This window comes from Colletotrichum siamense, assembly GCF_013390195.1.
Source record: "Colletotrichum siamense strain Cg363 chromosome Unknown KSG_Cg363_contig01, whole genome shotgun sequence".
NCBI classification, from domain to species: Eukaryota; Fungi; Ascomycota; class Sordariomycetes; order Glomerellales; family Glomerellaceae; genus Colletotrichum; species Colletotrichum siamense.
Genome location: NW_023501014.1, coordinates 5,368,967 through 5,396,938, shown reverse-complemented (window position 1 = coordinate 5,396,938; position 27,972 = coordinate 5,368,967). Strand labels below are relative to the sequence as shown.

Below are 27,972 nucleotides of genomic sequence, written 5' to 3'. Positions count from 1 at the left end.
GAACTCGGGATCCCGTCCGCTCTCCCATAGATAAGCCAGTGAGGGCTGGAGTAGTAGTCGGGTCGGTGACGACCGGCGAATGCCCGGTGTTGTATGTTTTTGGCGTTCACGATCCATCTTTTGGTGTTTTTGTGGACTGGCTATGCATACGTTGTGGCGCCGTACACGTCGCACCAGCCGGCCCCATTCGCGATGACAAGTACTGGTAAGAAACGTCCGTCTTGCATATTGCAGTTGACTCTTTAAAAAGCATGAGCATGATCATAGGTTCCTTGCCTGCCTTTCCATACCTTACAATTCTACCTATCTCCTTGAAAGAGGCCGCCGCCACCTTTTTCTGGACCGCGAACGCGGAGACAAGCCCGACGACTACACATAGCCTTCAATAGACACCAAACTCCTGCGTGGAACCAAGACTACCATGCATATGTATACAACGGAGCTGAGATGTCTATGCTAATTACGCAGTTCTAATCGAAGGTCCTTCTCTATTTGATCATCCACAAAATACGCTCCTCAATCACCCCCAGCGAATCCATTCCCTCATTCTCAGCCATCAGCTCCAGCGCACGCCTCTTGTACCGCCCGTCCGCAAGCACCTTGTCCACCGCCCCGCGCACCGCGGCGGCGCCGGGCGTCTGCGTTCTCAGGTTCACCGCGAAGCCCGCCACCGACCCGCGCTCCGCCACCTCGGCCTTCTCCTCCGTCTGGCCAGCGAACACGGCTGGCACCCCGTTGACCACCGCGTGCGTGAAGCCCCCGTACCCGGCGTTGGAGACGAACACGTCGGCGTGGGCGAGCACCGCGTTGTAGGGGAAGTAGTCGAGCACGCGCGCGTTGGCGGGCAGACGGGACATGTCGAGGGTTGCGCCCCGGCTGCCCAGGACGACGATGACGAGCACGTCGTCGCGGCCAGCGAGACCCTGGACGGTGGGTAGGATGAGGTCCTCGGGGTCGATGTTCACGGTGCCCTGCGTGACGAATACGACCTTCTTCCCGGACTCGCCCTTGTTCGTGACCTCAGACCACCAGGACGGGTATGTCAGGTCTTTGCTGAGGGGCGGACGGGGCAGACAGCCTGCGAAGCCGACCGTGGACGGCTTATCGGACAGGTCGTACTCGAGGCTCGGCGAGCAGAGGAGGAGCACCTGGTCATAGTCGAGGAAGAAGATATCATTGACTGTATGGGCTGGCAGCGACGTGCAGCCCAGCGACCGGAAGACGGCGTCCCTCTTCTCATGCAGCTTCTTGAACGGGCCGTCGTTGATTAGCTGGTTCAGCGCCGCGTTGCGGAGCCTGCCCGAGTCGGACGTGTCGGGCGGCAGGCCGAGGGGCGTGGGCGCGCAGTCCACGCTCTGCATGATGAGCGGGCAGGGGCTGACGCCGAGCGTCCGGGGGAACTCGTCGAAGCCCCGCGGGAGGGGACGGCCGTACCGCCAGGGCACCGACGCCATGTTCGGCCCGTCCTCGACGACGACGATCTGCCTGCCGGGATCGCGGGCCCTCAGCGCCTCGAGCGTCTCTTGGAGCCTCTCGGTCCTGGCGGGGAGGTCGTCGAGGAAGACGCAGCCGATGGTGTGCGCGTAGCGTCTCGGGCCGACGGGGATGTCCCGCTGGGACCCGAGTTCGGCGAACTTGGCGGGAGTGAAGGGGTCCGGCGCCTCGAAGAACTCGGCACCTATGGCGCGGATCTTGGGCTCGTATTGGCTGGCGGCGAGGTAGGCGACGTCCCAGCCGCGCTGCACCAGGCCGGCGGCGACGCGCAGCAGAGGTCCGGTGTGGCCATCGCCAGGAAAGGATGTTACGAGGAGGAGAGGTCGGGAGTCTTGAGTGTTGACGATGGATCCCATTGTGGCTGTCTTGAGAGGGTGATTTGGGGATCAGAGCTATAATGAAAACTTCTAACGTTACAGCCTCACATATCAAAACGACGTCTATGTATTTGAAGTCGAAGACAATGCAAAGACGGATAACTTGAAACAGCTCGTCGATTGACCTGCCTACATATACTAGACAATCATCAAAAGGGCGCAATACCTTGAGAATTCTCCGACCCGGGGCCGACTCCGTTCCCCTGATTGATACTGCTTACTTCATACGGACCTTGGCGACATCACGTTTTGTCATCTAGGTAACATTGATAGTTTTGTGTCCTCGTAAACCGAGCTGCTATTGTTATAAATGGCGAGGGCGTGTACGAACTTCGCGGTCTTGGCCAAGACCGAAGCCGCGAAAGCGGGGGCCTGCACGAATGTGACTTTGCGGTCTCGGCTAAGAATGAAGCAGATTTTCGTGTTCGTTTACGAGGGGTCTCGGCTGAACAGCGAGAACATTTGAATGGAAATGACAAGTAATGGTAAGGAGCGTCCGTCTTCCACATTGCAATCGACTCGAAAAAGCATAAGCACGATCATGAGTTCCTTGCCTTCCATTCCATCCCGTGCGATTATCAATGGATGGTCCTTCTCTTGTGGATCGTCGCTTGTCGTTGGTGCACTTGCTTAATTGGGGGCTGTCGGTGCCTCTCATTGGTGTGAGCTGGCGTCGAACGGGGCCCGCCAGCAAGGTTGCAGGGGTCACCTTGACGGCCATGGCTGCCGCTGTAGGTTTTCGAATTCGGAAATCAACGTGGAACCCTACAGCAGACAAACAATCTGCTTTCAGTGCCTGCATCAGAGCCATGGCTTCATCAGCGGCAGAGGCGGGCGGAGAAGACAGCGATGAAAACATTGCGAATCTATCAATCCGCGAGATATGTCGTCGCTTCCAGGGAGAACGTCTCATTGTGCAGCCGCTGGCATGGACTACGCGGCACCTTCAACTCCTCCGCTGCACCATCAACGAGTTGCCCGAGTCATCAAGTAATGCATCTCAGCTGCAACCCATGCCCAACACGCCGCAGCCATCCCCCGATATCGCGACAAATTGGGCAAGAATGGTGGTCACGCGCTATCCAGATGAGGTTGCTAGTGCCGTGGGCTCTCTCTTGGAGTTCTACTCATTTACCATGCTCTCGTAAGTTGACGGTGTGATCTAGGACGTGCTTCCGGTTCTAACTGCATAGTGATCCCCTCATGTTCTGCAACGAAAAGCACAAGATTCATCATCCGTGCGACATATATACCGGCATTTCTCCATGCTCAAACGGTCCGCAACTGTCATCCGTTGCTTATGTTGATGAACTCAATATTTATCATCTACGCTGCGCTGTTTTAACGCGCCGAATGCTCTGGGGACTTCCACAGCATGAAAATAAAAAAGCGGCCTTCACAGATCCATACACTGCCGCTCTTCTCATTGCCCAAGCCCAACGACTTCGCAAGGAAAATGCACTTTCTACCCGAACTCAAGACCCTGGAGGGAGTTCTTGCAAGTCACACTCGCCTTACAAGGTCAGCCATCACTCATTCAATATTGTACGTTTGCTAACCGAGCTCCAGGTTCAATTGATGAAGTCAGTTCACATGGGCGTCAGGAGGAATCAACTGTGGTTGTACACGGCGTTCGTCACGGACGCTTTCTTGGACAAGCTTGCCTACCAAAGCTGCACTGCGAAGCGCTGACTAGGCCGCTGGAACCTTAGTCACCGCGCTGAACGGTGCAGCAGACAACCCCCGCAGGCTGGCTGGCAACCTTCCCCAACTTGGGCAACGGGGACTAGACATCGACAGGGGATGATGGGCCAGACCTCGCTCGGGTTAGCCCGCCGTCGCACGCCAATCCTTCTTCACACAGCCAAGCCTAGCTTGGCAGGATAACCTATTACGGCTTTACGATGGTGGGGGGTGCTAGAGACATATCTCCAGGCAGCCGTCAATTGCACCTGGTCGAGATGCTCGGATGCAGGAACAAACGGCAGCCTATTTTTTTCATCCCTCTTCCTTGGCTCGTATTGGATGAACCTGCAATTCGATCCCACAATATCCCCCTGCATCCTCCCCAAATAGCCGTAGACGCTTAAACTTTGATGAGATAGATTCGAAGAAACATGTCCATTGAAATCCAAGATCTGGAGTCGAAGCGAGCCCTCATGATCGGCATTTGCGCTAGCGTCTTGACCCCAACCAGTCCGTTGTTACCGCATCGCGGCTGAGCCCCCTGGAATAATCTCTTTTCTTACTCAATGGCTTCGGTTGCTGCTCGGCGGCTACTGAGGTCATCGTTCGGTCCCGTACATCGCTAGGGTGCGGAAAAGCTTGTTAAGACGGCCCGTCTCGCCACGCTTTGTTGTTGGATCTTGCTCTCCATCCCTATCAACCCAACTGGACCACACTCTTCAATTTTTCATCATGGTTCGTCTTACACTATTGGCACTCGCTGCCACTGCTCAGCTTTCCCACGCGTGGCTGCCCGTTGATGGCTCAAAGAAGCTTTTGGACACCCGCGGCTTTAGTCTGTTCGATGGCCAGAACACGACCGACGATGAGGCGCCCAGCGTTGGCAAGCGTTGGATGCCCGCAGCCGGCAAGATTAGGGGCGTCAACCTGGGCTCCCTTTTCGTCTTTGAGCCGTGGATGGCCAACACCGAATGGAACAACATGGGCTGCGGCGGCCAGAAGTCCGAGTTCGACTGTGTCATGAACATTGGCCAGGATAAGGCGGACGCTGCTTTCCAGAAGCACTGGGGCTCGTGGATCACCCAGACCGACCTCGACGAGATGATGGGCTACGGAATCAACACGATCCGTATCCCGCTCGGCTACTGGCTGGATGAGTCGTTGGTCGACAAGAACTCTGAGCACTTCCCAAGGGTTCGTGTTGCGTCGTGGAAAGACATGAAGCGTTGGCTAATCTTTGTCAGGGAGCTGAGAAGTACTTGATCCAACTCTGCGGATGGGCCAGCGATCGTGGCTTCTACATCATTCTGGAGTAAGTCGTGTCAGCCCGATCACGTTTTCTTTAGCTGACATGTTCGAAGCCACCACGGTGCCCCCGGTGCCCAAGTCGCACAGAACGCCTTTACTGGCCAAGTAAGATGACCTTCAGTGGACGACGAGACTTCTGATCTGACGTGAATAGTTCGCGCCCTCTGCCGGCTTCTACAACGACTACCAGTACGGCCGAGCCGTCAAGTTCCTCCAGTACCTCAGGAAGCTTGCCCACGACCACAATGAGATGCGCAATGTCGGCATGATCGAGCTCGTCAACGAGCCCACCAGCTGGGACTCAGCCGTCCCCTCGATGCGTAGCACCTTCTACAAGAACGCCTACAACGTGAGTGTTCCATCATCATACCCTGAGACCACCTCGCTGACATGCTTTCCACAGGCCATCCGCCAAGTCGAAAAGGACCTCGGCGTCTCGGCGAACAATTACTTCCACATCCAGATGATGAACACGCTCTGGGGCTCAGGCAACCCGGTGGAGTTCCTGGACGACAAGTACTTCACCGCTTTCGACGACCACCGCTACCTCAAGTGGGCGACGAACGTGCCCGTGACGCACGCCGACTACATCTCGACCTCGTGCAACGACAACCGCAACAGCGACTCCTCCGGCCCCACCATCGTCGGCGAGTGGAGCATCAGCCCGCCGGACTCGGTCGAGAACACGGACGGCTGGAGCAAGGACTCGCAAAAGGACTTTTACAAGAAGTGGTTCGCGGCGCAGGTGCACTCTTATGAGAAGAACACCGCCGGCTGGGTGTTTTGGTCATGGAAGGCTCAGCTTGGAGACTACCGGTGGTCCTACAGAGGTATGTTAACTCACGCCAGTGTGGATTGCTCATTGCTAACGATGCTTAGATGCTGTCATCGCGGGTATTGTCCCTACAGACCTGAACACCATTGCCAGCTCCGGTGTTTGCAATTAGGGAGTGACGTCTTATAGACCATGCTCAACGGCCTTCTGGCTGTTTGGATACCTTGGCATTTACATCTTCATTGTACATACTTCAGCTTGAATGATAGATACACGACTCCATTGATGACAACTAGCTGCCCAAATGAGATGGCGGATACTTTTATGATAACTCGAAGGTAACGTAACGTAGTCCGCAAGACCATTTTGACTAGGCTAGGCAGACTGGGCCCGAAAGGGAGCATTCTGCGACGAGTCGAGCGGCGTTTGATTTCTTCCCGCATTCGGCAACGCTGCTCACCCCAGAACCGGCGTCTGTCAGCAACGGCCGCGAGATCGCCCTCGCCGGTGCGGAGGATACGGGAGATCAGCGTTCGGCAGCAAAAATATTTCTTGGATGCCTGCGATTCTCCCCGCAGTCGTCCAAAGCTTACTGGTCCCGGTTTGCACCGCCCTCTCGCCTCCGTTTGTTGTCATTCGGCCCTTTCATTAAACCCGTATGCTAAGCTCATGTCTCGGTCCGCCAACCGCTGAGATTAACGGGAAGCCAAGCATTTTGGCCGGGCTATCGGCACCATTTGCGTGTTTAGAGTGCTGGTTTCAACGTCATGTCTCGCAAACACATGGTGTTCGCTCTTTGCCCCCCTTGCAAACGCCCTCGGGCTGAATTTCCTGCAATACCCAATGCTGGGAAAGTAGAGCGGACCTGTTGTCTCGAATGCCTAAATTGCAAACGCGGTGTTTGTGATCGCCCCAGAGTGACATTTGACGTTCAGCCGCAATCGCGGTTCCCGGCATCCATGACGTGCATGTGGCGGGCGCTCCGTTGCGTACCCACGACGCCGACGCAAGGGAGGACACTGGAGCTGCCACTGGAGAAGCCAAACAAGATTTTATGCTTCTTTTCTTGACGAAAGCTTCAGTTCTAGACTGCCGTTCCCCTCTTTTCAATCATCAATCTCGGATCAACCCACACTGCGGAAGTTGGATTTCGATCCACGCGAAGCGGCGTGGTTGAAATTGTGGGTTGCTATGACTTGAACACCAAGCGTGATTGCCGTCCGACGATGCCATCAGTCGTTTACGGGTGGAGCAGGGCCGCTGACGCAGTGCGACCCTGTGTGACGATCCAAATCAGACATCCGCCTGCGCAGCTGTTTCCCCAGATTTTTTTACCGAGTCGAGCTGCCGCCTCCCTCACTGGCTCGTTCCCTCCTAGCTCCATGTCCATCGGAGCCGATTTGTGGGCGGGAGGTGATCGACATGCCCCAGCGAGTAGCTTCCCTTTCCCTTTCCCTTTTCCCCTTTCAGTCTGACAGACATTTGGAAAGGCTCCGGGTCGCCCGGCTCATACGACTGGTTGGATGTCATGCTACCCTGAGGTAACAGCACCCAACTGTCTGCTTCCGAGTGAGGAAGCAATGTACCTCACAGAAAAGCAGATCAGCGGGGTTCCGACGGTAAGGTTGCGGCTCCCTTGGGATCTCTTGCCTGTTGCTTGACTGACGACATGGCGGAGAAGGAACCATGCCCCAAGTCGTGGAGAGAGTAGTGTGCTGAGGGAAGCACACCGTCTTCTCGCCTTGCCCGCCATCCCTATTTAGACCCCTCCATCTTCTCGAACATCTCCCACCTCCATCCCAACGACATACCATCCGCAAATCGTCTTTGGCTAGCCTTGTCCGACAGAACTCGTATTCTCGCAACGAAGCCATCTTCAAGGTACCCCGACGACTCCTCTCCTCAGTATAAGACTCAGCTTGCCGCCCTCCACTCACGCACATTCCATCTTCATCAGCATCACTTCTCCCCTCTGTCTTTCCAACACAAACAATCTCGACCCATTCTTCCATCGACAACATGAAGGCCACCGCTGTCTTTGCTCTCCTGGGCACCGCCCTGGTCTCTGCCCAAGAGACAACGCAGTCTTCACCCTTCTACCTCAAGTACGTGCCTCGTAGCGAGCCGTCATGCAAGGGGACCTACCTCGCATCATGCCACTCTGGAGCTGGCCAAGCTGGTCTCTGCCCTGAGCGCAGCACTAATGGCTCCGCGCAAACTCACTCAGAGTACTTTTGGAATATGACTACCAGCTCTAGCCAGCCTACTCTCGGCCCTCTGATTTGGAACCTGCCCATCGGCAATGGTGACCCTGTTCCTACGACTCTGGACCTCCAGCTTCAGTTGGTCAGCAACGGGGCCATTCCCATCTTCTCTCCCGGCACCACGGGCATTTACAGCTTTGGCTTCGACGACGACGACAACGAGCTCTTCATCTACAGTCGCCAGGACGATTCCAAGGCTGTCCCCGACAAGGTCAACTACACCGCGGAAAAGTACTACCGCTGGCACGTCTGCTGGGATTTTGTCGGCAACTACTACTACCAATCTCTCGTTTGGGTCACCGCTGGTGAACCCGTCAATCCCAGTATGTCTTCTGCTTTGACACGCGGAATTCTTGCTAACTTTACACAGCCTGCCAGGCAGTCCAGGTTTTCCGCGAGGAGGTCTCCAAGTAATCATGTCGGTATGGGGACGTGTAGAAGTGGAAGACCATGGAGCCGATAGAATTGGGCTCGGCGTGGCGAGGACGGGCAAACGCACAACATCATACCCATATCCGTAACTAATACCTAATAAAAACAACACGGTCATGTTGAAATGCGAGAGAGGCCAAATGATGCGTGATTGAAGCTGATTACTTTTACCTGAATTATTTCCAACTACGTTAACTACGCTTCGCTTCCCTACAACTCCCTACGCAATACTGCCAAAAATTGGGTATAATTTGAACGTCTAGAATCCCAAACGCCAAACACGCATGCCATGGACATGCCTAAGAGTTTCTGTATCTTTTTGAGCGACAAAAGAAAATTCGCTGTATCCACGATGGATCTCGGGCATGCTAAGCCTGCAGCGACGTCGAGCGCTCAACACCCGGCCGCTCAGACTTGCTCGCTGCCTCCGCATCCGCCTCTGCCTGCGCCTCACCCGTCTTGTTCTCGACGAGGGCGCTGTCATCCTTTGTAGTGCTCGGCGGGTTCTCCGCAGACTTGCGTCCTTTGTCATTCTCCCCCGACCGCTTCGTGTCGACACTGTGCCTCGCGGCGGGGCTCTTGCGCTTCTCGTCCGTCTTGCGCAGCTCCTTCTCCGTGCCGACGACGGTGCTGATGTCCTCGCCCTTTCTGAGGGCGGTGAGGGTGCGCTCGGCGATGTCGACGCTCTCAAAGGCGGCGTGGTTGACACGCTGCTTCTTGGAGGACAGGCGGCCCGTGATGCCCTTCTTCTTCTCCTCGACCTCGAGAGCCTCCATGAGCTCGCGGATGGTCAGCCAGCCCGTGATGACCTCCTTGTCGACCTCGCGCTTGCGGTCGCCGAGCTGTCGCCGCTCCCGCTGGCCCTGGACGATGCGTGCGCGGCGGACGACCCGGTCCGGCTGCTTGTGGCGCTCCGTCTGCTTGACGATTCCCTTGAGGGTGTAGCCGACGGGACTAATGATGGCGCTGAGGTCTTTGAGGACGAAGCCCGTCAGGCCCATGCCGGTGCCCTTGACGAAACCCGTGAAGCCGTCCTTCTTGGCCCCGCGCACGGGCAGGCGGACGAGGCCGGTCGTGCCGTCGTAGATACCGAAGACGAACTCTTTGCCGGCCGCCTTGAGGCCTGAGCGGATACCCGTCACACGGGGCGGGCGGCGGACGGTATCGTCGCCGTAGAGGCGGGGTGCGTTATGAAAGCCCTGCGCCAGGGCCATGGAGAGATCGACCGGGGCGCGGGCCAGGGCTGAGGCCGTCTTGCCGACGCCGTCGCCAACCTCGGTGGCGTAGTCTTCGACGGGATTGTCGACCGTCGTGGCGGTTTCGACCGAAGACATTGTGTCGCGGCGGTCGCCCTGGCCGGGCCTTCCTGAAGCTGCGTTGCCGTTTGTCTGAGAGTCCTTCTTAGTACCCTCCTTGGCCTGGCCGTTTTGTGTTTCCTGGTTTTCGTTCTCACTGGAATCGCCTTCTTGCCTGTTCAATGCCTTGGGCACTTCTTTCTCGGTCTCCGCGTGCCCATTGGCTTCCGAGTCCTGGTTCTTTGCCGACGTGCGCTTTTCCCTCATCGCCTTGAGCCTCTTCTTCTTTTCCTTCTTCTCTTTCCGCTTATGAGATGTCTTTGCCAGCTTGTAGGGGACGCTCCCCACACCACCAAACACGTTCCCTAACGTACCAGCGACAGAACCAGCTACGCCAGTGACGGGCTCGCCGGGACCCTCAAAATCGTTCCACTCCATGTGGCGAAGCAGTCGGAGCCTCTTCCACGAAATCTGTCCCTCTTCGACAATGATATCGGCGGCCAGAGCGCTGAGCTTGATGTTCGTCTTCTTCAGCGTCCAGACCGCTGCCCGGTCTCTGAGTACGGAGCAGCGCATGGAGTTCAGACCCTGTAGGTTGAGGTGGTGGTGGAACGAGCGCACCGCGTTCTTGGCGCCATCGCCTTCTAGCTCAACGTCTTTAGCGACCTTGCCAGCTGCTTCTTGCGCCTCCTCCGTGAGACAGTACTTGATGCCCTCGGCAAGCTTCTCGGCGGTGAGGTGCTTGTAGGGCACCGCCTCGGGGCCCGCAGAGCAGTTGGAGAGGATGCTGCCCCAGAAATGCTGGTCGCCAAAGAAGGGAACAATCATGGTGGGCTTGCCGCACTTGAGGGCGATCGCAGTGGTTCCGGCACCGCCATGAATGACACATGCCTTGACACGGGGGAAGAGCCAGTCATGGGGTGTGTTCTCCAACATGAAGATGTTATCGGGGACGTCCATCTCGTCTCCGCCAAGACCACCCCATCCCTTGGACACCAAAGCGCGAACCCCCGCCATCTCGACGGCGTCGAAGATCATCTGCGTGAAGCGATCGGCATCATCGACGACAATTGAGCCGAACCCAATGTAGATGGGCTCGTCGCCTGCTTCGAGAAACTTTTCCAAGTCGCTGGGCGGCTCGAAAGACGAAGCCAGGTCGAGGAACACGAAGCCAGAGACGTCAATCTCGTCGCCCCAGTCCTGGGGCTTCGGCACGAGGCCAGGGCTCCAGAGGTACGTGAACGGGACGTGTAATCGGTAGGTTGCGCCTGGGGCCCAGAGCGTCGAGACCGGGTCTAGTCCGAGTGTCTTCACTCGGAAGTCGTTGACCAAATCACCCAATCCCTGCCAGACCATCATCTCGACCAAAGGGTAGGAGATGAAGTTTGTGTATCCCGGGTCCACGTTGGACTTTTTGATGCTCGCCAACGGATGCGGGAACGCTTGTGTCGGCGTGTAAGGGAAAGTGAACATCAGGTGGAGAGGGATCCCGAGTGCTTCAGCACAATGAACGTGTGCGAAGCTGGGCGGGTTGGCAATGATCGCGTCGGCAATGAATGGGTCTCTCTGGCCCATCATCTTGAGGTTATGGACGTCCTTTTCATCGTCCGTCGCATTGATACAGGCCCGCCAGAACCCCTCAAACATCTCTGCCATGGCCGATCTTCGCCGGCCAATGTCTCCGGCCTTGACGGCGTCGAGAGTGGGGATCATGCCGGGGTTCTTGACCATGAAGGCCATCAATTCGGAGGGGTCGCCACCAACGGAGAAGAACTCAAGGCCAGAGTCCTTCTCCACAAACTCGCGGAACGCCGGATGGGTCGCAATGCGCACCCGGTGGCCGTAGTCCTCCTTTAGAATCTTTCCGATCTTCAGAAACGGCTGTGCGTCGCCACGTGAGCCAATCACCATGATGACAATATTGAGCCGCGGCTTCGGCTCGCGATCGGTGGCCGTGGTGGCAGACGACAGGCGAGACAGGTCAGGTCGTCGGGCCTCTTCCCCGTCCTCCTGGCCTTCGTGAATCGGTACGACCCTCTTGACGGCGTGGCCCAGAGCTTTGGCGAGATATCCTGTATTTGCCGTCTCCTTGACCGAGATCCTCAGACGGCCATCTCGCTTGACCTTGCCTTTGGTGTTGTAGTTGTCGTTTCCTACACGGAACCGCCTGTAGCGATCCGCGGACTCTTGTCGACGCCTTGCCTTGGCCTGAGCCTTTTCCTCGGCAGCCTTCTGTTCGGCTGGCGTCCTTGATTCTTCATCATCCGAGGAATCGCTCGAGCTCGTCGAGTCCGAATCTTGCGTGTTCGCCTGCCAGATCGCCTTGTTCAGGTAGGAAGTCCCCGCCCGTTTGGGCACAGTAGGGAATGGCGCATTTCGTGGGTTCGTCTTGCGGCCAGGAGCCTCCGTCCTCGATCTTGCGTCCATAGGCGGGCGATCTTGCCCCCCGGTGGAGGCGGGCGCCTTCGTCTGCTCGAGAGCTGTCGGGTCTGAGGTTGTCTTCCGGGGCTTGGCCGCTTCTGGTGCCGGTGCATTGGGAAAATTTGCGGACTTTGGTGTCCGAGGGGACGCGGCATCGGTAGGGGAGTCGATCTCGGGAGGCACGTAGGACGGGTAGACAATGTTGTTGTTCCCGTCTCGGAGGACGGCCACTTGCTGGCCGCCGTCGTTGATCTCGTCGATGTGAAGGCTCTCGGTCTGCGGCGTCGAGGCAGCTTCTGAATCTGCCGTCTGGCCCAGGGCCACGTTCGCCGTCGGAAGTGGGTTCGCCATGATGGCGTCGACCTTCTTAGGCGGTCTTTCGTTTGGGGTTATTGATTTTTGACTGGATATGCTGCTGCGGTCTTCGAGATTTGGTGATGGCGTGGTTCGGGTTAGTCGCGGTGGTTCAGTGTCGCCATGAAGGGGCGGGCTTCCACAACAAAAGAGATTATTGCTCGGAGCGAAGAATGTAACCACAGAATTCGCGTCACTGGTGTGCTTGGCCAGTTGTCATGCTACCACAGAGATTGACGTACGGCAGAGCCAGGGGGCGTTAGCTGGGGGCAAGCTACTTCGTAGACAACGAGGAGACAGAGAAAATAAAGGAAGAGCGGCAACGCCCTGCGTATTGTCGGCACACGCCAGAGACCTGTTCGGGCCCGTCTCGAGCGCCTCAGTACGGGTGAGTTTCACACCAAAAAGCAAGCTTCTGCAAGCCGGCCGCGCAGTGCTAGCCCGTTTCCAAAGCAGCAGCGAGTCTGAGCTGCTACGAAATTCCAGCCCCTGGCATTATGACATCACCTCCCGATCACTCTAAAAGGCTTCGCGGGCTAGCCAGGCCTGCCCAGTGCCAGGGTGGATCCCTGTCAAATGGAAAGTGGCCCTCCGGACCGTGCGCCGAGATTTACATTGGCTGGACCGCATTGGTCCGTGCAGGGGTAAGCGATCTGGTTGGCCGGAGACTCTGTCCCGGACACCACACTTCGCGTTGAATCAACCCACCACCAATCTCTTGTGTGTTGAACGTTACTGCGTACCATGCCTCATTGACAACACACACTTCGCGCCCATCATCATCACACTGCCGGCCGGTTCTTGTCGGACAGTGCAGGCACAAGAGTGACGACTGGAGTTGCAATCTCAACCACAGCGGGCGCTTGAAGACTGGGTCTACATTGCCGGCCGTCTATCTGTAGCAAATTGGCTCAAACCCCTTGGGATGCGGCGCGACGGAATCTGCACGTCCTGGCCTGTGTCGCCTTCCAGGTTCTCGGCTTTTACGTGATTGCTCGCATGTGTCGTTGACGGCGCCACAACAAAGATCCACATTTTTGCAATTGGCTTTCGGCAGGCCAATGGGCTGAGCAGATGGGACGTCCATGAAGCACAGCCACGTACCGCCCTCGCCACACTTGACGTCGCGTTCACCAAGCCAAGCTTCTCTCGACGGGGGGCACTTTGGGCGCTTGGCAAGACGGGGCGGAAAGAGTTTCCAACTTGCGAAACAATGCGGCTCTCGGAGGCCCGAACCGGACCCTCAAGGTAAGGCAGTGTGCATTCCGCTTGGACTTCATCCATCCCCACGAAGCTCCTTCGTCACGTCCTGCGTGGGGGATAAGACGACACGTGCGAGCGGTGCCGATGCAACAAGATGAGTCGCCGTCTGTTTGTGGTCTGTAGAATTATCGCCCATGGAAGGGTTTCAACTCCCACATGAGAGACAGTCTTGCCAAGCTGCCTCTCCTTCAACTAACGTGTGGCCTTCCAAGTCGACCAGAGATACACTTTGTGCGCTGAAGAAACATGTAAAGTATGTGCTCAGACAGCAGTATCGAAACGACAGTACTCGCGCGGGGTCTCGGTTGCAAATTGGGACGTGGAGTAACGTGCCGTAGAGGGATTCACAAAGTGAGGCTGGCTGTCATCGTCGAATGCCACGGGAAGCTCCGATTAGGAACAGGGCTGGAGGAGGAAGAAAAGTTTTAAAGAGAGGAAGATTGCCTTTGAGATGATTGCGGGGGAGTGAGTAGGCGAGAATGCTGGATGTGTCGAGTCAACCACGTCCAGCAACGCCGAGCAAAGCCACGGCTAGTTGTCTCGATTAGGATTGCTGGATGGGTGCCGACACAGCCCTCCCAGTAAGGGACACCGAAAGTATCAACGTGGCCCGCGCCCGCAAAGCCACGATTATTGAGATAGTCAGCACCGACCCGCACCTCAGGTAAGCACCGGCGTTGAGCACACATCATCATCCAAGATCACACAAATCAGGTCAACAAGCTTTGGCACTGTGATTTTAGATTGCGTGCTGCTCGTTGCTCAGCAGCTTAGGTGATTCGTAATTCATAAGAAACTCCGTCATGAACCCACGCCCAAAATGCAAGGCCTTGTATCAGAGAGCAATTCGGCTTGCCGGCGCCGTGGCTCCCTTGATGTCCGGCGGCTGATGTACACGAAGCTTACTGAAGGGGCAAGCTCTTTAATCGCATCGTCAAGATTTCGAGTTGCGTGAATACCTCTCCGCCCTGTCCCTGGTCGTCAATCTCCTTCTTTTCCACGGCTGCCTGTAGCGTCTTGGCAGCATGCAGCAGCGGCTCTACGTAGCGCTGCTCGACGGCACCCGGCATGCTCGCTGGTACGAGGTGCTGGAATTCAGTGCCGGCGAATAGGAAGTAGGCAAAGTTGGCGAGTTGCAGGTGGAAGGGGAAGTTCTGCACCCAGTACTCCCAGAGAGCGGTGGCGTCTTGGTCCTTGAGGAAGGCCAGGTTGGGAAACAATGCGTACTGAAGGGTATCAATGGCGTCCGTTGACGCGAATCTGTTTGTAAGCTTGCGTTTATGAGCCATAATCACCTCCTCTCGCAGCCATGTCACCGCAGAGGCCTGCAGGGCGGAGAAGATGCAGTTCTCGAGGAGATCTTCCAAGATCTTCAGGCGGTCGTTGTCGTCAGGGTCGTCGTGCAGGACGAGGCCGGCGAGGGTCGTGGCGACATTGCGCACAGTGAGAGATGGATGGAACACCGAGACCAGCGTCAACAGATGGTGGTAGGGCATGAAGTCACCGTGGCCGTCTGATGGCGATATGCGCTTGTAGTTCTCCAAATACAGCCCCATCACGACCAGGGCCTCTGTTGTTCCCGGGTTGCCCACGATGCGGGTCTGGGGTTCATCGCCGAGGAAGCCCTGCAACAGCTTGTTGTGGTCGGGGAAAATTGTCATCTGCACCTGCTCGTAATCGGCATCAAAGACTTCCGCCGAGAAGAGCCAGTACGCCACAAGGCACCAGACGCCTCCGGTGGAAAGCTTGATGGCGGAGGGGCTGAGGGCATCGGTATCGATGGACAGGGGGCTGTGGACGATGGAACCTTCGAAGATTTCCTTGACAGACAGGTCATGTACGCGAGTTAATCCGAGATCTCCTGCAAGCGCCTAGTTAAATTGTTAGCAGTTCGTCCGTCCGCAACGCTAACATCGGACGAAGGCTTGTACATACCACCAGCTGGCCAACCAGAGCGTCCCTGGCCAAAAAGTCGTCGTCCTCCTTGAAGGCGCGCAACATGCTTTTCCGGATCACGACGCGCTCCGGGTTGTAGAACTCGAGCAGGCGGGAGGCCCATTCCATGCTCGTGCAGTTGACATAGGCCTCGATTATGCAGGTGATGAAGGACTGCAGTAGGCGCTTCGTGGTGGCCGGCTCGGTTGGCGCGAGTTGTTGGGACTTCCCCGCCTCGGGGTCAGGTGCGTGCTTCGTGGGGTCGCTGGATGTGAAGGGAGTGTCGAGCTTGTTGCTCGACTGGCGAGTGGGCAGAGGTGGTCGCTTTTCGCCTGACAAGGAGCGGATAAGGGCGATGACTGCGGCCGTCATTTCAGGATTGCGGGGATGGTAGGTGCGGTAGACGCTCTGGAGGGTTGTGTGGACGAAGCGAGAGGGCCGCGCGACGTTCAGGCGTTTGTGGAGGATGCTGAGCATGCCGACGAGGTTGACGAATGTGGCCGTGGTCTGGTCGTCGTCCTCGTCGTCTGTGGCATCGTCGACGTTCTTCTCGAGGACCTCGAGGACCTTCAGGATGACCTCGCGCGGGTTGCCCAGCTGCGCAATGGTCTCGAGACACTGCTCGCTCCCTTGAACGGGGACGAGCATCTCGACCAGGTCCCATCCGATGTCCTGGGTGAGCTGTGCATCTTGCAAAATGTCGTTGAGCTCTGGTAGAATCTCAGGAGACAGGACCTCGCCGATGATGGTCAGATAGGTGAAGGTGTCGGTGGCAGGGGGTTTGGACTCGCGCAGGGCCTGTAGGCCCTTTGAGGAGTCTGCCATGGCAGGAGCGGACGGGATGGTGGCGGCTTCAATCATCAGGTCTGGTGTTCTTGTGGCACAAGGATTGGCGAAGGGATCTATCTCAATGTGGGCGGGTGCAGAGACGATGGCGAGGGAGGAATGGAAGGTGAAGCAAGATGAAGAAAGAAAAGAAAAGAGGCTGCGCCCTCTACCTGGGTTTCGTCATCGGAGCTTCCTGCGAAGGCTGGCTGGCGCGAACAAGGGTTCCAACTCCAATTCATTGCCCCCCCCACCTCACACGCGCATATAATTAGCACCTTCACTGCAATTCACCCTCTCACAGCCTGAGGATCACAGCCTAAGGACCACGGATACAGCAGCAGCACATCAATCAGGACCCAGATCTGGGACTGGCTGAGGTGAGAGGACCGGCTGGAGCACACTGCCTGGCCGGGATGGGGCGGGATGGAATGAGTTGGGATGGGTTGGGATGGGGGAACTGGAACTGCGACTGTGACTGGGACTGGGACTGGGACAGGTGGGAAATGGTGAGGTGCTGCAGGCCCAGAAATGCCAGCAGTGGGCGCAGCAGGAACCCCGCACTAGCCCTGATTCAGTGAGGGAGCCCCGCTGGAACCTGCCCCGCCGCTGCTCGTTCAGTGCAGACGTGGCCTGTGACTGACCCCGAGGAGCGCTGTGAAACCCATCGGCACAGTTGGTTCCAGGCCGCAACGCTGGACGTGAACGGTGAGGTGGTTCCGTCCAGTATCCGCCCCGCCACTGGAATACCTTCCTCAGGTCAGTCACAGTGTTGGTTGGACCTGAGGCTGGCGGCTGGCTGGAGCGTCAGGCTTGGCGGTAAGTGTGCCGTTTCGTGCCGTCGAGAGCAGTTTGGGAGGCTGTCGGGTGTTGTCAGGCTTGTCTTGAAGTGGTCTGGCAATTGGCAAGCCTGGCCTGGTCTGGTCCGGGCCTGGGCTGTGTCACGAGACGTGGGTTTCTGTCTCTCAGATCAGGAGAAGTGGCCACTGGGCCGCTTCAGTGCAGCCAGCAGTGTGTCAAGCGCTGGCCTGGCCTGGCATCTTTGGGAGATCGGCTCGAGTCTGGTTTATGCTTGACTATGGAACCTGGAGGCATCCGAACAGACTACGAAACTGGATGGCCCTCAATTCCTTTAATCTGCGGGACGGAACGGAACCCTTGAATCATTGTCGACGAGAGAAGCTGGCCCTGCTCCGTGTTGGATAGATGATGGCTCGTCGACTACTATTAATCCGCCGTAAGGTAGTTAGTCACCTAAGGGAGGTCGGTCCCATATCGATAAAGTCAGGTTGAGTGTCGTATCGATAACCGCCTTACCTTACCTTATCCATCTTTTTGGAGTGGGGCCCGCTTGAGATAACGGCATGCGCTGCGATAAGACTTGGCGGCAGGGGGCGGCTGGCAGGAGGAGCGGTGCAGTGCAGTGAGGAGGGGGATGGGAGGCGGGAGGTACCCCGTGGTTACGGCTACAACCTCCCGTCCTGAGGTACACACCTCAAGGCGCCTTCCTTTGTGACCTCCTTCATCTGGAGGCTCCTCGTTTGCCTTGAACAACCACATACCCACCTACCCTGCCTTTACCTACACCTCAGTCTCTGACCTGACGGCCAGCATCACGATTACAGCATCAGCAATCCGCCAACGCTTGAACCTCTCCAAAGTTTCCGCCGCCTGCCACGTCGACCCCGCACTCTGCGATAACAGGTCCCTCACTCATTACCACCTTTTTGAGGAGCGGCCCGGTACTTGTCGACGGTCCAGTGGGTCACGCACACGGCCCTGCGCTGTACATCCCGGCGGACCGTCAGAGGCGGGAGTTGGGGAGGTACTTTCCACAGCCTCCCTTCGACACCCAACCACTTGCTCTGGCGCTTGTACCTCCAGGTCTCCGTCACCTTGGGCCTCCAGTCCAGTCCAGTCCAGCACCTCTCTCACCTTACCTTACTCACTTCAGGCCCAGGGTCGGATCAGGTGCACCATCCCCGCCTGCCGCTACCAACGCCGCCCTGCCTCGCTCTGACCGACTCTTACCGACCACAGCCTCAGCGGACTGGCAGGCCACACCCGAACTCAAGTCAACCTCCTGTCGTCTCATCCCGCAACCTCACCTGCCTCGCCGCAGGGCCAGCAGACACTCTTTTCCTGCCCTTGCCTCTCCAGTTGCCAAACACGGTGCCTCAGCCTGAGCGAGCATGATGGATAGGTTCTACCAGCTCCCCCCGGAACTCCGTGCCACCGTCGTTGAGTCTCTCGTCGACCACTGGCGGTATGCAGATGAGCAAGAGTCCATCGCTCCCTATGCCTCCGTCTGCAAGGAATGGCAAGCCCTCGTCGAGCGATATAACTTCTCTGCTCTGCGTGTCACCCAAGAGAGCCTCAATGAGTTCGAGGCCTATATGGTCGGCTCTCGCCGCGGCCTATTGAAACAAATCAACCTCCACGTCCAGCTGCCAAATTACGACAATGATCCCTGCGAAAAGAAGGAGACCTGGGAAGACAAGTTCGAGAACAACATGTGCTTCACCAAAGCCGTTCATGGTTTGTTTCGTTTGATGAGTTCATGGACTTTCAGTGAGGCCTGTCGGGAAGGCGTCGACTTGACTCTGAGTATATCCTCGCCGAGCGATCTTCGCAACGCAAACTTTGAGCTTTGGCAGAGACGCAGATGGAACATCAAAGACATTGGCGAGAAGCGCTTCGCCGACTCGTGGATCGATTTCGTTGGCCACGACGAGGAGTTTGCCCGCAACAACCCGCTCCCAAGGGTCGACGTTATTCGCTCATTCCTGGCGAGCCCTCAGAACCACCGCGCGCTGATGCCTGCCGCCCACGCCGACATCGTGGCCAGGCTGCCGTGCCTGCGGGAAGCATCTTTCGACATTCTCAAAGATAGGAGAAAGGAGACACGCAAGATACATTTTAACCGTAAGCTGCCGGCGCCGGGTGTGCTGCTCTGCCCTTCACTGACCATGTTCAGAGTTCGCTGGGTCCATGGCGGCGTGGCCGCTCTCTCTGGAGAAGCTCACCATCTCTTCCAACACGATATCGTCGTGGCGCCATATCCCCCACGAGACCCTGGCAGAGGCCGACAGCGGTGCCAAGCTCTGCGACAAGTTGCGCAGAGCTGCCCACTTTCTCAAGCACTTGAACATCACCAACGTTGTGCGTATCCGCGAGTTTTTGAAGCCTCACTGGCCCTCCGGTGTCGATGACACGGAGCCATTCGTTCCAAAGCTCTGCGAGCCAGTACACTGGCGCCTCGAGACCCTGAACATATCCTACGGGTCTATTTGGTACAACACGGAATGGCACAAACAGGGCGACGACATTAACGAGTCTTCTGATCTCGTCGAGTTTCGGCAATGCGTCTCGCTGGCCGCCGCGAGACTGGCTTATACAATGCCCAAGCTCAAACACATGATTATCAAGCAGCGGCCTCTGATGTATGCCGGCAAGCACGAGCTCGAGTACCGCGTCAACGGTGATAAGGCCAGCCTTGTGTGGACGAGCAGTTTTGATTTCAGGCCGTGGGAGCGGACGATGGAGGCATGGATCGAGGTGGCCAGACGACACGCAGGGGCGAGGCTGGAAGTCCGCACAGTCACGACGCCGTGGCATACAGATGGCAAAGCACCTCACCTCCCGTCTCTAACTTTTTAGAATTTTTTGCCTTTCTTTCTTCCTGTTGGTTCGATTTTGATTGGGAGTTTGGAGTGACAAGGTTTGTGGGTGGCTTGCATCGCTTGGCTTTTGATACCCGGGTCACGACGAAGGGCACGCTGGACAGAGGCTGAGAACATACGAAAGTAAAGCATGATGATCATAAAGACGTTCTACGATAGATAATTCCATATCACGATACACGATTCAAGATTTGATCCTGTCTTGCGATGTAAGACTTGACGTGTCGACTTGGGGGATGCACGTGAGTCTCACCTCACCACGTGAAGTGAGCTGCTTAAGAGATGACGTCGGGATCGGTGCGTTTAATCAATATGAACCGTGTGCTTGGACTTTGAGATCCAGGCAAATACGGCCATGAGCACATGGACAACTTATAATGACGACGTCTCACAAGCAATTAAACACACAGCAAGATCACCAGCGTAAAAAGCACAAATCGAAGTAGTGAAAGTGTTCTTTTTGCAGTCTCATGTCCAATGCTATCTGTCCCAACCGAGAAAAGAACCCCAACGCCTTTTCCTGACGCCCGATTCCAAAAAGGTACCCCGCCCCCAAAACCGATGACATCGCACCAGTGTATACACACATCTACATTTTGATACATGTGTTGTTGTTGTTTTTCCTTTTTACCCATCTCGCCATGAAACCCGATCCCGTTTCGTTTACTCGTCATCTTCGTCGACCTCGACGACCCGCTTCTCTCCCCAGCTGTAGCGCTTGCGCGTCCTGAGCATCCAGCTCCAGTGGGCCCACGGGTCCTCGGCAAGCTTCGACATCTCAATCACGTCCCCGTGGCCCTCCCACAGCGTGGTCAGGCCGTACTCGATCGCCAGCCGGGCGTACTTTGTCGCGAGCCACGGCTCGCCGATGCCGTTATACTCGATCGCGGCGAGCGTGTACGCCTCGCTTAGCAAGCTCCAGTTGTGCTCCTGCTCGTACAGCGAGATGAGCAACTCCGCCATCTGGGGCGTCGCGCGGGAGGCCGGGGTGTAGTCGTTGAACTCCTCGCGCAGGAGGGCGATCTGCTCGATGCGCAAGTCCGAGGCGTCCGTCTTGAGGCGCGACTGGGTGCAGTGGTGGCAGGAGCAGTGAAAGCCCCAGGTGCCGTGGAGGCGCTCACGACGGGCCTTGCGGGTCTGCATGGGGTCGATGTAGGAGAGGGTGAGCTCCTCGCCGGGCATGATGTCGCGGATGGCGGTGGTGCGCTGGGTGAGAGTGCGGGGGTCGAACCAGTAGTCCACGTTGGGGCGGCAGTCGTGGTTCATGCGGGAGGCTTTGGGTATGTGTCAGCTGTCATTCATCAGAACGCCAAAGGATGTAGACTTACTGTTAACGAAGACGGCGTAAAAGTCGTCGTCACGCTTGGCGTCGTCCATCTCAACGTCGAACGAGTTGGTCACGAGGATCTTGTCGACCATGGACAGGTGGTCGCCCTGGTACCCGTGGGCAGACATGTTCATGAACTGGCTGCGGTGGTTGAACGGGAGGTAGTCCACGGCGTGGGCCTGCATCTTCTTCATCTCCGCAGGTGGCACATTGGCGAACGCGGCGTAGTCGATGAGCAGACTGGCCGTCTCCTTGACGATGATCTCGCCGCGCTTGATGGGTACAGTAGCGACCAGACCGTAATCCTTGCCCGGGACCTTGGCGACATGATACTTTTGTAGGGGCTGGTTGGTACCCTCCAGAGACTCGGGTTTCGTGAATCCCCAGCTGCGGGTAATGTGTGCCGCGCGCTCAGCGTCGGTGATGATGGAAATGCCCTTGTTGCCGTAGGTTTGGCTATGGAAGATACAGAACTCGAGAGATTCGGTGCCGTTCTTGAAGCAGGGAGACGTCTTCGTCCAGCTGAAGCTCGTGGCGGAGCCCTTGAGCGGGTTCTGGGCCTCGTCAGAGTGTGAGAGAGTGAGGCCGTCCTTATTGCGGCAGACCGGGTTGCTGGAGGACGCTGCCAGCAGTTGCGAGGAGATGCAGATCTCGTCGGGGCGGGAAGAAATTGAGTCGCGCAGGGCAGCCAGGGTGGAGCCGGCGCCCAGGAGGATGAGTGAGGGCTTCATGATGAGGAGGAGAAGCTTGGTGTCGTTTGGATAATTACAAAGAAGTTTCTCGATTGTGATCTACACAACGCAACGAAGAGATGGACTAGAAGAGGAAAGACAGAATGGAAAAGGAGACGTGACTTCGTCCCATTAATCTATGCTCGGAACCCCAACCTGACTTCTGCTGCTCATGAGTAGGTCCGGGTGTGTGCGGGATATGGGATAATATAGAGTCTAGGTTGATCATTAAGAGCAGAAGCGTCAGGACCCTTGGCGCGCTTCGACTTGAAGCATGGCGGGACGGGGTTCGAGCTCGGCGCTGGGCTGGGCTGGACCAGCGTTTGGGATGCTCGCGGGGGGTCAGCATGGGCAGCAGGCAAGCAACCTTGGAAGCTTGCAGCAGTAGCAACAGCAGCAGCATCAGTAGCAACTGTGGATGGGATACTAGAGCAGGATTGGCGATGGCGATGCTCGTGTGGGTGCGGGAAGACGTGACAAGGTCCGCGAGCTTCGTCAACCCCGGAACCTGGGAAAAGTTTGGCAAGCCGTGTGCCGTCTGTGCCTGGGGGGTTTGCGTGAGTCTGTCTGTCTTCTGTCTGCGCACCCATTCGTTCATTCGCTGATCGTTCCTGGAATCTTGGGTTAGCGATTGCTACTTCGTACAGCATGTTCGTTGGATCCGCTCCGGATCACATCCTTTCGTCTTGTCTTGCTCCTTGTTTCCTCCTGGCGCTGCCCGTGGCCCCCGTGGCAATCTCCAGGTTTCCCAAAAGACCCAAGATGTGACGGGCCCCTCGGGTAACGCTGACCAGAAGTTGTAACGAAGACGAAGGGAGGGAAAGGCTAGGCGAGTCGCGACCAGCGTGGCAGGGCCGTAGGAGCCGTTCAGGCCCCGGCCCAATGGGACGCTGGGGTTGTTTGCATCGTTTGAGGTGCTGGAACCGGGGCGCGGCGTGCCTTGGGCGGGCTCTTTTGTTTCTTGTGTCAAGATCCTCGTTGATGGGCGTTCGAGGGGGTTGTGCGGTCGTGTCAGATGTGTAGCAGATGACCCGTTCCCACCCTCTGGCTATCTGCCTGTTGGCCGTACTGTCTGCAGCGTGCTCTCTGCATCTCTTGCTCTCCAGCATGTGTGGGGTCGGGGGAAAAGGGGGCCTGTTGCAGATCCAAGGGGGGGAACGTTCTGTGACACAAGCACCTTTCTTATTAGGCGAGAGTGACATTTTGGCTGCAGGTGCTGCAAGCTAAAAGATGCTAAGCACTGGAGCTAAGGGCACCCTGGCTCCCCCTTCCCTGCATGGGGCAATGTTTCCAAACGGCTTCTGTGGGAGGATTTCAGGCGCAGCGCTGCGAGACAAAGCAGGCACCAAGGAGAGTCGAGCAAAATGTTCCCGAAAGAGTAGCATGTCCTCTGCACACTGTCGAATGTTCGTGGTTTAAAGTTAAATTTAAAAACACACACACATGAACAATCCCGATGCATGCATCTTGGAGCAGATTGTCTCTGGTCCGATGGGTCCACCGTCTCGTCATCTTCATGGTGGAGAGTTTCCCCCAGGGACGGGATGTGCATGGAAGGAGAATTAACACGAACGAATTGTCAAGGGAAACCAGACAAGATGCAGGTTGATGACTTGTTCCTGGAAATAGATGCTACCGAGATTGTCAAGGAAACTTAAGACGAGGACCGCGGTTGTGCATGTCAGGGCAAATCCGTGCCAAAGGCCATCGTGGCGGCTAGGACGCACCCCTACAGCTGCACTTGGACTTGCTCGTGCCGCTTTACCCTGCGCCGCCTTCGACGTGCCGCTCCTTTACAAATAATGGCTTGCTGCTGGCTCCAGACCGTCGGTAGTTCCTGTGCCTCATTGTGTGGAGTGGTTCCACAAACCAAATTCCAGGCGAGCTGTCGCGTCTTGTCAAATTGCTTGGCCCCAGTTGGTGATTAGATGCTGTGTGACAGCTTAGCTGGCGAATCATCAACCTGATCGCTCCTGTGACTAGCTAAGGTAGGTACCACCGGACCGGATTACGGTGTTCGAATCCACCGTTCGGAGGCCGACCCGGTCCAGAGTGGAGACACACCCGGAGAGCAAACGCATTCGAACCCCAGTGAGATAATGACGTCTGAATGAACTACAAGGCATGGCAGGAAACTGAACACTCAGTTCTTCGGCTTCTCCTCCAGCACCCCGCCTCTCTTTCTGAACTGATCTGCAACGCTCTCCATCTCTACAGCAGGGAACCGCGGGTCCTTCTGCCACGGCAAGAAGTCGCTACTAGCTACTATCCACCTCAGAACCACGCTCTCCATCCGCCGTCTCACGTCCTGGTACTCGGCGACCTCGGCAAGGTTGTGAAGCTCGCCGGTATCGCCCGCGCGGTCGTACAGCTCCGCCGGCTCGTACAGCCTGTAAATGAACGTCCACCGCTTGTCGCGGCACGATACGCTCTTGCCCACGACGGTCGTGTCCTCGTGCTGCAGCGCCGCCTTGATGTCGTACGGATACGGCGCCTGCTCCAGCAGCGGCTCCTCGCTCGTCAGGAAGCCGCCCTCGGTGAAGGCGAACTCCTTGTGCCTGATCACGTCCCCGTTCCCATCCCTGCCCGCCGACGTCAGGATGTCCGCTAGCGACGTGCCGCAGTGCGGGAAGTGCTCCCCGATGCCGGCAAACTGGAACACCGTCGGGACCAGGTCGACCATCTCCGCCATTTCGTCGTAGACCGCGCCGGCCGGCAGCCCCGCGCCGCCGACGATGAGCGGCTCGTGCGTGAGCGAGTCGGACAGGCCCGAGGGCCACTTCTCGATCATGCCGTGGTCGCCGAGGTACTCGCCGTGGTCCGTGAAGAAGAGCGTCACGGTGGAGTCCCAGTGGCCGAGGGCCTTGGTGCGCTCGACCACGCGCCCGAACTGGTCGTCCAGGCGGGAGATCATGCCGTAGTAGGTCGCCATCACCTCGGCCCAGATTTCAGGGGTGGCGCGGTGGGTGCCGTAGCGTTCGCGGTTCAGCTGCATGTATCGCGGCTCGTAGCCCGTCTGTCCGTGGTGTTAGTCAAGATGTCCTTCCCCCTGAATGACACGTCCTCGCAGATCACCACATACCTTGTCCGAGGGCTTGATCGGCTGTCCCATCTCCCCACGGTTGTACATTGAAAAGTACGGCTCCTCCACCTGGAACGGGCAGTGCGGGAAGATGAGCGGCATGAAGAGAACCCACGGCTTGTCCGTCGGCGGGTGCTCCAGCCACTTCAACGCCCCCTTGACGACCGCATCGTCATAATCCAGAGCCTCGTTCGGGTTCCTCAGCCCCTTGTAGAAGAGCCTCTTCCAAATGTCCTCCTTGTCCTCCGGCTCCGCCCTACCGCCGCCCGCGAAGCGCGGCACGAACTCGGGGGTCTCGAGGAAGCCGTACTCGTCCAGGGACATCTCCGTCACCGTCGGCGCGAAGGTGTCGCCGCGGGGCGCGAGGCAGGCGACGTGGTACCCGCCCTTTTCCTTGAGGGAGCGGAAAAGGTTCGGCTCCCAGGGCTTGATGAGGTTCTCGAGGGAGCGGTGGCCCGAGACGTGGGGGTAGTTGCCGGTGAACATGCTGCAGCGGGACTGCGTGCAGACGGACGCCTGGACGAAGCAGTTGGTGAAGCGGGTGCCCTCCGCGGCGAAGCTGTCAATGTGCGGCGTCTTGACGATCTGGCGGTTCTTGTTAGTGCGGTGAAGATGAGGGGCGAGAAGGGAGAAGCTTACCTTGTTACCGTTGCAGCCCAGTGAGTCGTAGCGGAGCTGGTCTGGCATGAAGATGATGAAGTTGGGCTTGTCTACCTTCAGCCCGCTGGGCTTTGGGGGCAGCTCATAGGGAGGAGGAATCTCGGAAGACGGAGCCATGATGGCCACGAGCAGATGTGCAAGACGGCCTACTGCTCAGGATCGAGATTTGAACGACGCTCGTAGAGGCGAGGACGGCTCGGTGGAGGGCCACAAGTCAAGATATAGGCGACCACGAGGTCGACCCCGCGACGATGCCGTATCCACTTCTGTGACATGCTAACCCACTCGTCATCTCAATTGAAGATTGCGACTGGTTGATGCGGCGTTCAGAAGGCGATGCGCATCGAGAGGTCGCACAGCCGATACCCGGGGATGTTACCCGGCGAGATCCGGCGAGGGTGGGGCCTGACAACTGGGTCCAAGCATGTCGAGTTGGTGTGATCTGATTCGGGGTTGTCGACGATCTCTGCGGTAAACCACCGATATGTCACCCGGGTGCCATGATCAACACTGTCAGTTTGCAGCCTTGTAGATCCGTCAAATAAGCAACATCAACTACCTGCGGTCGGACTTGCAAGACGAGCGAGGTTCCTGTGCGGCGATTCGCTCTCTCGACAACTAACCTATGCCAAGGACACCAAGGCGGCTAGCCAGCGAATGAAGCGAGCTTTATCGTTTGAACGTCTTAATTCAGAGCTAATCGCCAGCGGTTGCTCACGTTGCATCAACAAGTCACAGCGTCACCAGAAGCAGGCAGATCGAGAACGGTGGAATTATACAGCATTAGAGAATACGGGTATTCTACAGCCCGACGATCGCCTCCACCACACGGTGAATCCTAGTTCACACCGCGGGACAGGCCTCCCGGGGTAGTCGTTAAGTTTATATGTACGTGATGTTTTGCGCCCAGAGCCATATCCAAAAAGTCCGATGCACTACAAACGCCGCAAACGCAAGCCGGACCCTCCGTCTGCGGGCGGTGCATTGAATCCAAGTCGTCGGTGCGCAGGGTATAAAGTGTGTGTCGTCGAACGCCATGCCATGAGAAAATTGCTGAATGCTTTTGTACAGCGGGTGCCGATCTGTACAGATTTTGTCCGGGCAGATGGGACACTTGAAGGTGTAATTCCGGTGAAAGATGAAAATCGAGCGGAGAGAAGCTTAGTTGAAACGCTCCTTCTCGCGGAGACCGCCGATCGAGTCCATGTCGACGGAGTAGAATTGCGACTTGCTGTCCTTCTCGTAGGCAGGGAGCTCCTCGCGGACGGGCTCGAGGCCGACGGAGCCGCCGTCACCGACACGGACGACCAACACGCGGCCGCTCTTGCGACGGCCACCCTCGTCCTGCTCATCGGGGAAGGTGATGTGGATCTCGGGAACGTTGTCGGGGGAGTGAGGGGCGGACGCGGGGTTCTGGAGCATGGGGGAGCGACCGTTCTCTCCGCCGATGTACAGGACGCTTGAGCGGCCGTCCTGGCTTGTCTGAATGGTAAGGTTGTGGTGGTTTCTGACGCTCTTGACCTCCTGGTAGGTAGGAAGCATCTGCTCCTGCATCCTTTGTTGCCTGCGCATACGGCGCATGAGGAAGAGTGTGGAGATGAGGAGGAGGGCGAAGAAGATGAGGGCGAGGACGACGATCATGAGGTTGAGCATGTCGCCGCCGTCGTCGTCGCCGCGGCGGACAACGATGTGGGAATCGCTGCGGCGGACAACGGGGGAGTTGTTGCGGGAGATGAGGTTCTGGATGGAAGGCATTGTGGCGGCTTCGTGACGCTTGGTATTAATTACTGAGAATATCCCTTTTGGTGGAGTTGGCCGGAGGCGGGGAAGGGAGCGGTATTCGAGGTAATTATTAAAGAGGGAACGAAACTGTCGGGGGAGATCATGTTAGCATCGCGAAGGACGGAGGGGCTTGTTGCGCTGGCTGTGTTGTTTGAGGGTGCGACGGGCGGGCAACAGAGACATTCTGGAGCATTGTGAGGCAACACACAAAGGGGGACCGCATTCCGAGTCTCCCTTCTTTCACCGGCCAACGGCCAACGCAATGCTCCAGACGTTCG

The 27,972-nt window shown here is 57.3% G+C and overlaps 10 protein-coding genes across 10 annotated transcripts; 4 read left to right on the top strand and 6 right to left on the bottom strand.

The window, feature by feature from the left end:
- Positions 1 to 488: 488 nt before the first annotated feature.
- On the bottom strand, positions 489 to 1,850 carry ugtA1-0 (UDP-glucosyltransferase A1; the record flags this gene model as incomplete). Its single annotated transcript, XM_036633205.1, has 1 exon — positions 489 to 1,850. One exon carries the CDS (start codon positions 1,848 to 1,850, stop codon positions 489 to 491), a length of 1,362 nt encoding a protein of 453 aa, XP_036501828.1.
- An 830-nt stretch (positions 1,851 to 2,680) lies between these two features.
- CGCS363_v001355 (uncharacterized protein) lies at positions 2,681 to 3,563 on the top strand (the record flags this gene model as incomplete). The annotated part of the gene is made up of 3 exons (XM_036633204.1): positions 2,681 to 3,015; positions 3,065 to 3,392; positions 3,441 to 3,563. 3 exons carry the CDS (start codon positions 2,681 to 2,683, stop codon positions 3,561 to 3,563), a joined length of 786 nt encoding a protein of 261 aa, XP_036501825.1.
- Positions 3,564 to 4,289: 726 nt separating this feature from the next.
- Positions 4,290 to 5,812, top strand: exgB (putative glucan endo-1,6-beta-glucosidase B; the record flags this gene model as incomplete). Its single annotated transcript, XM_036633203.1, has 6 exons — positions 4,290 to 4,751; positions 4,802 to 4,869; positions 4,919 to 4,970; positions 5,020 to 5,214; positions 5,269 to 5,695; positions 5,745 to 5,812. 6 exons carry the CDS (start codon positions 4,290 to 4,292, stop codon positions 5,810 to 5,812), a joined length of 1,272 nt encoding a protein of 423 aa, XP_036501826.1.
- A 1,847-nt stretch (positions 5,813 to 7,659) lies between these two features.
- CGCS363_v001353 (uncharacterized protein) lies at positions 7,660 to 8,318 on the top strand (the record flags this gene model as incomplete). The annotated part of the gene is made up of 2 exons (XM_036633202.1): positions 7,660 to 8,227; positions 8,275 to 8,318. 2 exons carry the CDS (start codon positions 7,660 to 7,662, stop codon positions 8,316 to 8,318), a joined length of 612 nt encoding a protein of 203 aa, XP_036501823.1.
- A 386-nt stretch (positions 8,319 to 8,704) lies between these two features.
- Positions 8,705 to 12,403, bottom strand: UGT80A2-0 (Sterol 3-beta-glucosyltransferase UGT80A2; the record flags this gene model as incomplete). Its single annotated transcript, XM_036633201.1, has 1 exon — positions 8,705 to 12,403. The coding sequence occupies one exon, from the start codon at positions 12,401 to 12,403 to the stop codon at positions 8,705 to 8,707; it is 3,699 nt and encodes a 1,232-aa protein (XP_036501824.1).
- A 2,168-nt stretch (positions 12,404 to 14,571) lies between these two features.
- On the bottom strand, positions 14,572 to 16,429 carry CGCS363_v001351 (uncharacterized protein; the record flags this gene model as incomplete). The annotated part of the gene is made up of 2 exons (XM_036633200.1): positions 14,572 to 15,540; positions 15,605 to 16,429. 2 exons carry the CDS (start codon positions 16,427 to 16,429, stop codon positions 14,572 to 14,574), a joined length of 1,794 nt encoding a protein of 597 aa, XP_036501821.1.
- Positions 16,430 to 18,624: 2,195 nt separating this feature from the next.
- On the top strand, positions 18,625 to 20,089 carry CGCS363_v001350 (uncharacterized protein; the record flags this gene model as incomplete). The annotated part of the gene is made up of 2 exons (XM_036633199.1): positions 18,625 to 19,354; positions 19,407 to 20,089. 2 exons carry the CDS (start codon positions 18,625 to 18,627, stop codon positions 20,087 to 20,089), a joined length of 1,413 nt encoding a protein of 470 aa, XP_036501822.1.
- A 686-nt stretch (positions 20,090 to 20,775) lies between these two features.
- Positions 20,776 to 22,170, bottom strand: set5-1 (SET domain-containing protein 5; the record flags this gene model as incomplete). The annotated part of the gene is made up of 2 exons (XM_036633198.1): positions 20,776 to 21,386; positions 21,441 to 22,170. 2 exons carry the CDS (start codon positions 22,168 to 22,170, stop codon positions 20,776 to 20,778), a joined length of 1,341 nt encoding a protein of 446 aa, XP_036502884.1.
- Positions 22,171 to 24,313: 2,143 nt separating this feature from the next.
- Positions 24,314 to 26,029, bottom strand: CGCS363_v001348 (Arylsulfatase; the record flags this gene model as incomplete). Its single annotated transcript, XM_036633197.1, has 3 exons — positions 24,314 to 25,186; positions 25,253 to 25,837; positions 25,892 to 26,029. The coding sequence occupies 3 exons, from the start codon at positions 26,027 to 26,029 to the stop codon at positions 24,314 to 24,316; spliced, it is 1,596 nt and encodes a 531-aa protein (XP_036502883.1).
- A 1,044-nt stretch (positions 26,030 to 27,073) lies between these two features.
- Positions 27,074 to 27,667, bottom strand: CGCS363_v001347 (uncharacterized protein; the record flags this gene model as incomplete). The annotated part of the gene is made up of 1 exon (XM_036633196.1): positions 27,074 to 27,667. One exon carries the CDS (start codon positions 27,665 to 27,667, stop codon positions 27,074 to 27,076), a length of 594 nt encoding a protein of 197 aa, XP_036502876.1.
- Positions 27,668 to 27,972: the final 305 nt, after the last annotated feature.